This window comes from Microchirus variegatus, assembly GCF_963457635.1.
Source record: "Microchirus variegatus genome assembly, chromosome: 12".
Taxonomy (NCBI): Eukaryota; Metazoa; Chordata; class Actinopteri; order Pleuronectiformes; family Soleidae; genus Microchirus; species Microchirus variegatus.
Genome location: NC_139813.1, coordinates 15,102,754 through 15,116,855, shown reverse-complemented (window position 1 = coordinate 15,116,855; position 14,102 = coordinate 15,102,754). Strand labels below are relative to the sequence as shown.

At 39.4% G+C, this 14,102-nt stretch overlaps 1 protein-coding gene across 1 annotated transcript in view; it reads right to left on the bottom strand.

The window, feature by feature from the left end:
* Window positions 1–14,102, bottom strand: part of nbas (NBAS subunit of NRZ tethering complex) — a gene marked incomplete at both ends in the record, with an annotated part of 168,559 nt that overhangs the window by 52,828 nt on the left and 101,629 nt on the right. The window contains 2 exons of the mRNA XM_083898862.1: window positions 1,990–2,330; window positions 6,633–6,883. Coding sequence (XP_083754988.1) covers window positions 1,990–2,330; window positions 6,633–6,883 — 592 coding nt within the window. The remainder of the gene's footprint in view (window positions 1–1,989; window positions 2,331–6,632; window positions 6,884–14,102) is intronic.

Sequence of the window (14,102 nt, the reverse complement as noted above, 5' to 3'; positions counted from 1 at the left end):
GCACGTGTGCAAGACGGGCACATACAGGCTGGTGTTTAATGTGTAAGAGGATGTTTCCCCCTATAGATCTAGATATAAGTATTCATGGCCAACGAGAGTCCAAGCCTAGGGCGAAATCTGAAATCAGGTCGAAGGTTGAGGAATCAAGGAGATCTTTACTAAAGTGGTGATTTAAAATCAATTCTTTCTGAGGTGGGGGAAAAAACTGACATCCTATTTTCCTTCAAAGATATGTCCGGTATAAGGCCAGATAAGCCCCCTGCCATTCATCTCACATCTCGGCCTTGTGGGAAATGGATCAATCCATCATGCGGGGCAATGGGGGTCCAAAAGGTCAGATGCATTCTGAACAATAAAATGGGTCTTGGTTTTCCATTTGAAGGTTCAAAAAGGTTATAAAAAAAAAGGGGAAGAGAAGAAGGCTGAGCAGAGTAGAGGTAGACAGTGGGATCCCGAGAGGTAATCGGTAGGTTAAAAAGCACAGTGGGAAAACAATGCGTGCTGGGAGCGGGAGTTTAATTGGCTCTGAAATAAAGAGGGATCAATTAGCTCACTTGAAACCACAGGGAAAGTGATGCTGCATAAGAATTGTGGAGGAAAAGGAAGTGTTAGGAGAGGTGGGGGTGACAGGAAACCAATATGGGAGAAAAAAAAACCTGTGGATAACTATTGATATGGAACGCAGAGGCTCCACTGTTGGACAGTTTTTCAAAATGAATCATACAAGTAATATTTCTTGAGCAATTTCAGGATTTCATTTATGCCTCATGACTGCATGTGCTTCAAGGTGACAAGGAGCGAGGATGTGAACAGAATAAAACACAGTGCTTGAAATTAGGAAGGGGTTTTTGATGATCCAAACGTATGACGGATGCTCTGCCAGACAAAATAAGTCGGAGTAAATGAAGGAGGAACATGATTTAGTGATTGAAAATCCTCTCAGTCATTTCTGTTACACAAAATGAATCATGTGTGGAAAAGCTACTTCACGCCTTCACACTGTACTGCATCATAAATGTTTTTTTTTTCTATTTTAGGTTCTGCCTTACAGAAATCCATGTTTAAAAAAAAAAAAAAAAAAGATGACTTGTAGTTCAGGGACAGAACACTTGTGGTAGTCTTCCTGTCTGAAAAGTGTAGCCCAGGAAGTAGGACAATTAGCCACAAGGGGCTGATTCTGCTGGATGCAAAAAAAGAACTCTGTTTGAAAGGACGTTTATGGGAAAAATTTGCACGTGATTTATAACATCAACCAATATTTTTCCTGCTCCTAGACTTAGAGGAGACATATTATACCCTATTTCTACAAGTTAACCTAGTACCCTGGTGTCCTAATGAACATGTCTGTGACCATGCTTTGGTCAAAATACCGGATGAAGCACCATAGCAGTTCAATCACCCTGCCAAAACAGCCTCGTTCGGAACGCTCGGTTTTGAGTGCCTGTCTCTTTAAATGCAAATGAGACACAGGAAACTACGTCAGCGTCACTGAGGCTCCGGCAGCTAACAGCAATTAATATTTGGAAAAGCCATAATTTGTAGACTCTAGCTGGCACATTGCCGTCATATATCAAATGTATCCACTGGACATGTAAATCCTCTGAGGCTGGAAGTTTGTGTAGAACTCTGTGCTGCACTGTGCAGCCAAGAATAGAATACTTCAGGGACTTCCGCTCCTTTCGCATGCACTCTCACGTTATTTAGCGACAAGGCAGAGCTCCGCAAGACAACAACTCCAACTCGGACGTCAGATACGGTGCGGAAGTCAACATCGCGTGTTTTATCTCCTGTACTTGGACTGAGTCGGACCACAAAAACATGAGTGAGTCATCTTTTTTTCACACTTTGCCTACTCATAGAGCCTCCAGAATCCCAAATTAAAAAGTAGGTTTTGCATAATATGGCCCCTTTTATGATCTCAATCACTAGGTTCTATTTTCTTCAATAGTACATTAGATGTGAATATGATGTTCCCCCATTCAGACTCACATTTTTGGCCGCTTCGGGAGAAAAGGTGATACCATCCAGGAAGCGAATGGAGTCAGCAGGAACTAGCCTTTCCAGATATTTAGCACAGGTGTCATAAGCGTGCAGGTAGTCCTGGTCACTGTTTGGAGGCCTCTTCAGCAGCTGTGGGTCTCCTTTCCAAAACAGCTTCTGCAGCCAGACCGCGTGGACCGCACTGGGCGAGACGGTGGCTCCTCCGCCGCCAGGCAGAGGCAGCCGACAGGCGAGTTTGGAGATGGACAGCACGTTCTGACTGGTCAGCACCGACTTCAGAGTGACCAGTGGATCCAAGGACTCATCAGTCAGCTTCCGGTAGTCTAAGCCTGCGAGAGAGACAGATAATTTGAATGCGCTGAAAGAACTTCAGCAATATATTTGAACATCACTGTGATAATGAATAACTCCTTGAGTTGCAATAGGGTCCATTAGGGTCCTACACTGTGTGCTCTCGGACCTAATAACTTAGAAAATTTCATTCAGTTTGTGCTTATAGTGCACTTCACATATACCCATAAACATAACACTAAAACTGTACATATGACCTTGTGTAGCAAATTGCCCTGGTTATCGTGATTGTTCCATTAAAGTGCTGCATGTATTAGAAGCTAACTACATTTTATAAAGCTCAGCAGAGTGAAATGATGGCAAGAGTTTGACATAAGGCCAGGTTTTTTTTATATGTTTCGCTTTACTTTAAGAATATATATAACCCTAGTTATTTATCACCACACATAACATAGTTATATTTTCTTCAACCGTTTACAACGCAGATACACGACATGTTCATTAAAAACACATGCGGCAGGATATAACAGTAACACCGTCAGACCGTTAAATCCACCACAGCATATGCGACACTTTACAGCGGCAGGTTTATAAGAATTATACCGTGTATACAGTATGCACTATATCTCTGCATTTAAACCATGCAGCACTTATGGTCCTACGTTAAAAATGTGCAAAGACAACTGTATAAGAGAAGACAGTAAAAGGTTGCAATGAACACCAAAGACCGCATGAGACACAAGTGTAAAAGTGCTGCCTCCTCTCTGTTTGCATGCAAAGCTTTATAGTCCATCTACGGAGCTGTCACTGTGGATCAGATCTTCAGATTGTGTGTGTGTGTGTGTGTGTGAGTGAGAGAGAGAGAGAGAAATGGTGGCATATGTGGTCTCTAGTGAAATCAAACAGACACATTAATGTGGCAACACCACAGCCTGTCTGGGCTTTTAATATTTAACAATGGTGTGCCAGTGGGGAGGGCTCTCTCAACGCTGCTCGCAATCCCCAACACACACACACACACACACACACACACACACACACACACACACACACACACACACACACACACACACACACACACACACACACACACACACACACACACACACACACACACACACACACACACACACACACACACACACACACACACACACACACACACACACACACGCACACACACACACACACACACACACACACACACACACACACACACACACAAACTTCTTTTAGACAGGCCCAGATGGACACTTAAAATACAGATACGGACTAGCATGCACTTACACATGTTAAGTCTCACCCACACACCGGCGCCATCTCATCCCCCCCCCCTCCTTTCTCAGGAGAGTCCACTCAGAAACTCACCTGGTACTTTGTCTGAAAGTGTGATGAATATTGGTCACACACCACCTGTCCCGACATTGTCTGAATGGCCTCAGTAAGTGGGTCTGTAGAAAATGAGTCATTTTAACAGCGTGTGTGTGTCTGTGTGTGTCTCAAAGTTGAACAGTGTAAGCAGAAAGTTTGTGGCCCTGGAGACACTGCAACAGACAGTGTCAAGCCTTCTAGCGGAGTATGAATGTGTTGTATCAACAGTGTCTAAGAGAGAGAGAAACAGAGCAAGAGTGTGATGCAGTGTGAACAACACAAACTCCAGTTTATGTGCCAGTACATGACTTGTAACCCATTAGGTCTACGTGATTACATGTTTGTGTAACCCTGTAAAACCGTGCGCATCGAAGACGACGCGTTTGCACAAGTTCGCACTTTGCATCGCCGAAAGTATGCAACCGTTTTGTACAATCGGGGAAAAAACAGTTTCTGAAAGCAATAACGCGTGGTTATTGCAGTAATTTCACTCGCACTGTTGCAGAAAGCAGAGAATCGGTGAAAAATATAATTTTCCATTTGTTGGCCTGTATTTGGACACATTAAACATTATATCCTATTTCTCCGAGTTTAACTACTTCCCTGGTGTCCTAATGAACATGTCTGTGACATGCTTTGGTCAAAATACCATAAGGATGAAGCACCACAGCAGTTCAATCACCCTGCCAGAATAGCCCTGTTCAGAAAGCTCTGTTTAGTAGTATCTCTTAAGGTCTACCTTAAAAGGTCAACCTTAACGAAACTTAAGGGACAGGAAATTACATCAGCCACAGAGGCTACTGGGAGCTAACAGCAGTTAGCATTTGGAAAAGTGATCATCTGCAGGCTCCAGCAGGCACATTGCCGTCATATTAACATGTATCCACTGGACAGTTAAATCCTCTGAGGCTGGAAGTTTGTGTAGAACTCTGTGCTGCACTGTGGAGACAAAAATAGAACTTTTCGTGGACTTCGCAGACTTCCGGTTTTCGGATATTGTTGCCTTCGCCAGCACTCTCACATGTCACCAATTACAGGAATTTGGCGCATTGTGAAGTCCCAATCAGCGCGAAAGTCAACATTGTGTGTTTTATCTCCTGTACTGGACCACAAAAACATGAGTGAGTCTTCATTTTTCCATCTTTGCCATCTGATAGGACCTCCAGAGTCCCAAATATAAGGATTAATATGATTAAAAGTTGATTTTGCATAATATGTCCCCCTTTAAATATGTTTTATTATAATGTTCAAATTTAGAATTCATACAGTGTTTTTCTTCAAATTAACTTTGTTTTTCTTCATTCATAAATTGTGAATACACTATTTTAACATGCAGCAAATTGTAAATTGCCAGATATTGAAAGAAAAATAAAATGGGTAAAAGCACTTAGTTACAGGACATTTTTGGTACAGACATTTTGAGGCTTAGGTGTTAGCTAATGTTTTTTATTTTCTTTAACATTATCATTACCAAGCTTAAGACCTAAGAAAACAAAATCAATTGAGATAGTTTTTGGTTGAGATAAGCAGAGACATGTGTCACCAGTAAAAGCTGAGGCGCTATCTGGAGCAGCAGGAGGAAGTGAGGCGTGAAAACACAGCTGACACCCCGGGGCTGACCTTTCCCGAACTTCACCGAGAAGTGACACCACCTCCACCTGTACACGGCAAAGTTTAAGCGCTCCAGCTGAAGCCCCCGGAAAACCTTTGACGCGGTGCAACCTGGACATGGTGTCCTTGGGAGTAGGTAGGAAAAATTTGAGTGGAAGCAGCAATTTAATGTGATGCTGTCGCAGTATCAGGAGGTCGGTGTGACAGGTAGAGAACTAATAGAGAGGTGGATTGTTTCTCTCTTTTTTTCTTTCCTTTTTCCAAGAATCAGGCGTTTTATGTCTGGCAGCAGAAATATGCCATGACTTTAGGCTTTCAGTTCATATATATATATATATATATATTTATACACATATACAAAAATATACACATGTATATAGAACTATACATATGTACACATATATATACATACATATATATGTGTATATATAATACACACATACATACATAAATATATATATATATAGATACATATATATATACATACATATATACATACATACAAACATATATATATATATATATATATGTATGTACATGCATACATATATATACATACATACATGCATACATATATATATATATATATATATGTATGTACATGCATACATATATATACATACATACATCCATACATATATATACATATATATACATACATATATATACATATTTATACATACATGCATACATATACATACATATATATACATACATGCATACATATATATACATACATATACATACATATTTACATATATATACATACATGCATACATATATATACATATATACATACATATATACACATATATATACATACATATATATATATATATATATATATATACATACATATTTATACATTATTATTATTTTTTACACTATGACTCATCTGTGGGTGAGAGCAACAGGTCAGGAGAAATGTCACCATGTGTCCGTGAGTCATCAATCACGTAAAGACGGATTATATTCAAGTCGCACAATGGTGGACTTGAATTCTTGACATTTAAGTCCCACGGCTCATTCATTACAAAAAAAAATGAGACTCTCATCTGTACTTTGAATCCTACAGCTGTTTCTTTGCCGGAAAAACAACAACTTTTGTTTGCACGATTGAGGCCTTTGTAAAATTTCCTTGCTGAATCAACATTCCTTATTATAAATTCAATTTGACACAACGGATTAGTTTCCTATCCTAATTCACTGCTGCAGACTCTTTTTAAGGCAATTAAGGCATCTTATTTAAAAGACGAATTACCCCCCGACTTTTGTTCTCCCTGTAAATCACCCTCCAGTTACGCAGCAGCTGTGCCATCTGCAACGTGACGACACGGAGAGATAAAAGCGTTTCTCACCGTTGGCGACTGCTCGAAGCTTCTTGAGCAGTTTGACGTGGACGTCCGGCTTGATGGTGGTGGTGACGTAAGGTTCGCAGCCCGCGGCGTCCAGCAGGGCGTAATAGTAGAGCAATCGGTTTAGGTCGGTTCCCTCCACAGTTGGCAGCACGTACTTGGTCATGTGGCTGTAAAAGTCCTGAGGGTTGCACTTCAAGGTGTCAAAGAGACCGAGGGACCCGCTCCGTGACTCAATTTCCTTCGTGGATAGACTGGAGGAAAAGAAGAGAAAATGTTCATTAAAAAGTTGCCCATTTTCAAAGCATATTTACAGTTGCAGTTGTAAACAACACCTGCTGTGTGAGATACTGTACGTCTTCTCTGTAGAAAATATTCACTGGTTTACAAGATGTGAAACATTTTAAGTTTAATGAGATCAGAAACAGCCATGTGTTTGAGTAAAAAAAAAACATATGAAGATCTAAGCTGTTCACATGAGAAGCAGTCGCCACCATGCCTGAGAAAGATAAGACAAAACAGCAGTTCTGACAAACAAGCGTTAAATTCCAGCCGCTGGAAATCAAAGGAAGAAGACAACCAGCTCTCGAGACTGAATTTGGGGAAGAAAAGCAGCACAGTAATCAACAACTTTATCACCAGTTCATTGAAAAAAAAAAAAAATTCATAGATTACTACTGAGCGTACTTTTAAAAACGTGGAAAGCTCATATATGTAATAAAAAAAAGAGGGCAGAATTGGGACAAATATGAATAAAATTTAAAAAACAGAGAAAGAAAAAAGTGAGAGGAACTAAGGGAATGAAGATGAGGGTGAAAATCTGTGTGGAAACTTATTCAGCAAGTTGTGCAAAGCTTGTGGACTGCTTTGCTTTTCAAAAAAAAACAAAAACAGACACAGACATAAAAGTCACCAGCAGCAGGTGGCCTGAAAAATTAGGGGACAAGTGAAAAAAAACAACACAAAATAACATTATAAAAAAACTACCAAAAACAAGCGATGGATAAGGGAAGATACGGAGCATTAAAAGGCAAAGGGAAACTCAGACACGTTGTTGGCAGTCTCTGAGGTGCTTGAAGCGATGTGCGGCTGTCTGCAAGTGTGGTAGTGTGCATGTTTATCTGTCAGAACAGGACAGCATCAAAAAAGGACAATGTTTCCTCTGGGCACTCGATCAGAGCTGGCCGGGAGGCTTTGCCTAATGAAAAAAATATAGACAGCTGCAGACGCGCCACCACCGCTGACAATAAACTCAATAATGTAAATAACATTAATCACGCTCGCAACAGGGGGGGGCTCGGAGTCAACACAACAACCGAGTCCCAAAGTAAAGACTCCCTCTCAGTCACTTTCCCCTTAGTGCGCACGCAAAAGAAAAGAGGCTTGAGACCCCAATCAAGGTCTGATGTTTCACTTTTTAACCGCACGAACAGTTGAAAAGGCAAGGAGACAATGGCACAGGACTGTCGCGGGGGGGGGGGAGGAGGTGATGAGTGTTACTTGGCATGTGCACACACAGGCGTGAATACAGACAGCTGTGGGCAGCAGTTTAGGTCCAGTGTTCAGGCCAGGCTCTGTGCCACTGAAGTATTTCACAGCCAGGCTGTCATCATTTTTTTTTTTTTTCTTCTTCTCTATCCACTGACAAAAGATGTTTGGTCTCTGGTTGTAAGGCCCTCTCTTTTCTACTTTCTCTACAGCTTTCAGCATCATGTGTTCAGTATCTCTGTCCCTAATCAGTTTCATCACTTTCCTATGACATGCATGTTTTGCTCCGGCTTCTCTGATCATTCTCTTTTTTTTGTTTCTTATTCTGATTGACACGGGATTAAGGAACCATTTCAATCTGGTTGCATAATTCCTACTCCTCTGCTTTCCCTGCCGCACATAACCGCACTGTGTTTGTTGTCTTTTCTACCAGGTCTAAGCAAAAAAAAAAATTAAGCTCCTGATATTCTTATATTCAGAGGCCTATTTAATTACCAAGGTAATCATACAGCCAGAGTGAAACTCTCGGGGAGCTTTGGCAGAGCACTGATCATTATTCAGGACATCATTGTTGTTTGAATTAATGCAAGCTGTAATTTTTCTTTTTTTCCTCTTTTACGATCTGTGCCGCTAATTTGTTTACAAATTGCAGTCCGGAGGGTGTAAAAAGTGTGTGTTCGTGTGTCGAGTTCAGCGCACAATAAATGCACCCTGAAAAATGTGTTTTATAACAAACAGAGGCTGACATTGCGGCCATCACACTCTTTTTTGTCCATATTATACATCAAATTAAAGCTCAGTACTACTTAGTGGTTGTTATAACAAGTTAATTGCACTCATATACAAATGTAAGTATCATTATAAATAGTATTTCAACCTGTAACAACAGAATAGCAAAAGGTTATGAGTAATATCCATTAGCCATGTAGCATTATTAGCTTTAAAGGAGCCATATTATCCCCTATTTCTCCAAGTTAAACTAGTTCCCTGGTGTCCTAATGAACATGTCTGTGACATGCTTTGGTCAAAATACCATAAGGATGAAGCACCACAGCAGTTCAATCACCCTGCCAAAACAGCCCTGTTCAGAACGCTCAGTTTAGTAGTATCTCTTTAAAAAAAAAAAAAGAAGTAAAAACGAAACTTAAGGGACAAGAAATGACATCAGCCACAGAGGCTACTGGGAGCTAACAGCAGATAGCATTTGGAAAAGTGATCATTTGCAGGCTCTAGCAGGCACATTGCCGTCATATTTAACATGTTTCCACTGGACAGATAAATTCTCTGAGGCTGGAAGTTTGTGTAGAACTCTGTGCTGCACTGTGGAGCCAAGAATAGAACTTTTCGTGGACTTCCGGTTTTCGGATACTGTTGCCCTCGCCAGCACTCTTGTGTGTTTAATGGACAAAGCAGAGCTCCGCGAGACAACAATTCCAGGAATTTAGCGCATTGTGTGTTTTATTTCCTGTACTTAGACTGAGGAGTACCACAAAAACATGAGTGAGTCATCTTTTTTTCTCACTTTGCCGACTGATAGGGCCTCCAGAGTCCCAAATATAAGGATTTAAATTATTAAAAAGTTGATTTTGCATAATATGGGACCTTTAAAGTTTAGGTTTTTATTTTAATTAAAGTTCAACATCTCCTTTAAGCTAATTTTTTTTTTTAAATTCTTTACCAACCCTGAGGGAAATTGACTGTTTGTTTTTTTCTGAAAACAGATGCGTGCTGCATCACTGGGACTAGTGAGCAAAAATAGTAACACTATGGGCTGTTAAATTGGAACAATTGCCCTAAAAGTTGTGACAATTCTCATGAAAGAGTCTTGGAGCATCTGCACAGAAAGGGGGGGGGCGATAAATCTCCAATCTTTTCACATCACACCTGCTGTTGTTTATCGGCAGTTTGATGACATTAACGCAGCCAAAATCACATTTAGAATCCTTGTCAGCGGTAATTGATTGTGACTACACTACATCTAGGCCGGTGCTTCCGTCAGGCTGTAATACACGATTATTAACAGTATTTTGTTTTGCATGTTAGCTTCAGAATAGAATCGCAGGTGACGAGGATGCTAGAAATGTCATCAGTCTTTCAGGAAAGTGCTGGGGGAAATAAAGACGATTCAGACCCCGTGATGGTGTTTAACGCAATATAGGCCCAATCAATAAGGTGGACTGAACAAATGACCTGCATGTCCACTTGATATTGCATTCTTTGAGCTCTGTATTGTACAATTGACATGGAGTACATGATGTATGGTTTCCAACAGAGCAACAGCAGGATTAAGAAGGTGATAATGTCAGCAAATGGAATGGTTATACGGAATAGTCTTCAGTGTCCATGTGCCATGTGTCTTAAAAGTGTAAAGCAGTCCAGTTCAGACAGAAATACAGCTTTTGTAGAGCTGGAACCATTTCTCAAGTAAAGGTTATGCAATTATATTGTCTGTCCAGGTCCTGCTCTCTGTGCCTCTCCCCTATGACTTCATGAAGAATGCTCACGGTCATGCTCGAGGACATAGTCACGTTTGGGGCCCCGGACCTTGCAGAAATTCTTTCGACAGCACATCGATAATCCCTTAACAGCAGAAGTAGCAGCAGAACCAAACAGCTGCGGCTAAACACCGAAAGCACTGTAGCTAACCTGTGTGTGTGTGTGTGTGTGTGTAAACGACACACCACATTGACCACCACTGCTACTGAACTGCTGCTGAATATATATTGTTTTTATTCCCGTCAGGGGATAAGCACACTCAAATGAGCACCCTGCGAGACGGTTAACGGCAGAACAACTTATTTTGAGACAAAATATTTGAGATAATGATTTGAGATATGATGCAAACAGGGCCGTGTGGTTTCACTCAGGTGAGACAGCTGTACACCTCCAAGTACATCACCATCCTCTCGTCTCCTATATGCCAAAAATGAAGAGTCTAGTGTTTTGAGATTACCAGATGTTAAAAATAATCGATCCCTTCTTAGAGCGTATCCAAACCCCTGAATCACTTTTCGGATCAGCCCATTTACCGTTTAATAATTCATACTTTCTCTAGAAAATACAAAATACTCTGAGTGCAACATGGTAATTAAGAGCCTGTCGAGAATTAAGAGCTACTGTGGAATAATATTATCTTTCATAAAAAAGAAAGTCTGATAGTTCTTTCTGTATTTTCTATAGATCTGGGGCATTCTTCAGTTGTTTTTACTTCTGTAATTCTCCAGTATTGTGATATTGTGTAATAAAAGAGTCTGTCCAACACTACACTAAAGGCTGAAATGTTTCAATAAAGAAAATCTGCTCAAGGTCGTTCCTCTACAGAACCATGAATCTCAATAAAAGGAGATTCTAATCATGTTTTATTTTCTGAAAACTACTACAACTACTCCTGCGATGAATAGAATCAGATGAAAGCACAGTTTAAATGCATTAATCTAACCTAAAACTTAATCCAACTTGAATCAAGACATTTGTCTAATAATAATAATAATAATACAGTTATCTCTTAACTTGCGCCATGTTTAAAACTGAATTACTGCTGATTGTGTCGGAGCCATGAATCTGGTTTGGTTAAAAGCATGAGACAGTAAAATGGACACAGGTTACCGGAGCGTCTTTCTGTGCCGCTCCAGCTATTTCAATAGTTTAATAGCCGTCATTAAAACTGAAGCCCGAGACCCTAAAGAGCTCCAGCATACTGTGCATCTACAAAGGCCGACACAAACAGAAAGAACAGTTCGCAGTGAGCCAATTCCTCTACGGTGTTTATTCTGTGTTAACAGGAGTGTCTCAGGGACACTCTGGCTGTATCATCCATCTCTGCTCCCCCCCCCCCCCCCCCATCTAGCCGTCGCGCACGCTGATTCATGACCTTCCTTCTCCACCCTTTTGTTTGTAACACTTTAAGTGTGTGTGAAGCAAATGCAAAGATTATCCTCCTCACACATTATTTATGTGCGAAAATAGAGGCTGGACAAACAGCCTACAATCGTTTGTACGGAATATAAACACAATACAAAGCTTGTTCACCATTCGGTCCCCACTAAAGCATGTACAGTATGTGTGTGTGTGTGTGTCTTAAAGGGGCCCAAATCAGGTGACAATCATTTCTTTACATGTCTGTTGAACAGTTTGTTGAGTACGACTGTTTATTTATATTCTGTACAAACAGTGATGACGTTGACCTGCTTTGGTCCCCACTAAAGTGTATATGTGCCTCTCTCCAGCAGTGTTTCAGAGCAGAGAATGTTATTCTATATTAGGGACAGACGGATTATCGGCAGGGTTGATTATTGGCACCGATATTTGGCATCACTTCAAACAAAGAGAAGTGAAAGATAAAATAACATTAAGTTATATTAACATTTTGGGATGTTATTTACTGTAGAAAACTTTAGGGAGTATTTATTTGTTTAAGATTTCATTTAACTATAAGACATCTTTAACATGTTGCAAATCTGAAAAGTTGTTTAATAAACATATGCTTAAAGACATTTTAAACCTAGTTAAGTGTTGGTGTTTGTATTTTTACACCAATATTTTCGGTATCAGTATAATCGGTATCGGCCCTGAAAAAAACACATCGGTCAATATCTCATTTTTATATGATCTGAAACCTACTTTTTTCAAATTTTTCATGTGAGGTGACAAAGTCAGAAGAGATATTTCTCCATCACAAACATTTGGAAGCTGAGTCGAGGCCTCTTTTCTTAATTATTTTACCTCAAATACTGGAAAGAGTCTCCATTTGTTTCCCCTTTAACCATGTTATTGCTATATCTGCAGTAATCTACATCGTTGTCAGAATTTTGTTCCATACCAGAACAAACTTCCATGTGTGAGAACAGTTTTCCCGCAGGGATCAATAAAAGTCTAAATTTCATCTTGCACCTGTGCTTCTGTCGACAGTCCCCCCCCCCACACACACCCCCCCCCCCCATCTGCTCTATTTATTTCAGTCACTGTGTCCATTCGTGTGTTAAATCAATACCTATATTGCAGATGCTCCTCATCAAAAAGCAGCATGAATATTCTTCCACACATTTTGTCAGGATCTTGATCATTCTCGCCCTCTTTCTCACCCACACATGCAGGTATAGGCTTTAATTTATCGTTAAGTGCAGTCCATAAACCATTTTCCTTATGTATCAGAATGTGGCGAGGGGATATTTATCACGCGTGTCTGCAAGCACAAACAAGCAGCACGTACACACGCAATCTCGCCTCGGCTGGAAAGAAATTCCATTAAAACAAGGAAAGGTGGCGGGTTGGTGTGATCCCAAGTCAGAGAGCAGATAAATTATGGAAATAGATTCTGACACACTCGCGTCCTCTCTCGCTTATACAAAAAAAACATACATATACATAGTATATACATATACATATACATATATATACATATACATATACATATAAATGTATATACATATATACATATACATATACATGTATATACATATATACATATACATATATATGTATATATATACATATACATATGTATACATATGTATATATATATATACATAAACATGTATATACACATATACATATAAATGTATATACACATATACATGTATACATATATATGTATATACATATATACATATAAATAAATACATACATACATATACACATATATACATACATACATATATACGCACATATATATATACACATATATACGCACATATATATATACACATAAATACATACATATATGTATGTATTTATATACGTATATATACATACATACATGTATATATAAACATATACTTATATATATATACACACACATATACATACATATATATATATATATATATATATATATATATATATATGCACACATACATATATATATATACACACACATACACATATATATATATATACACATATATACATATATGCACACACACATATACATATATGCACACACACATATACATATACACATATACATATACATGTACACATTCACAT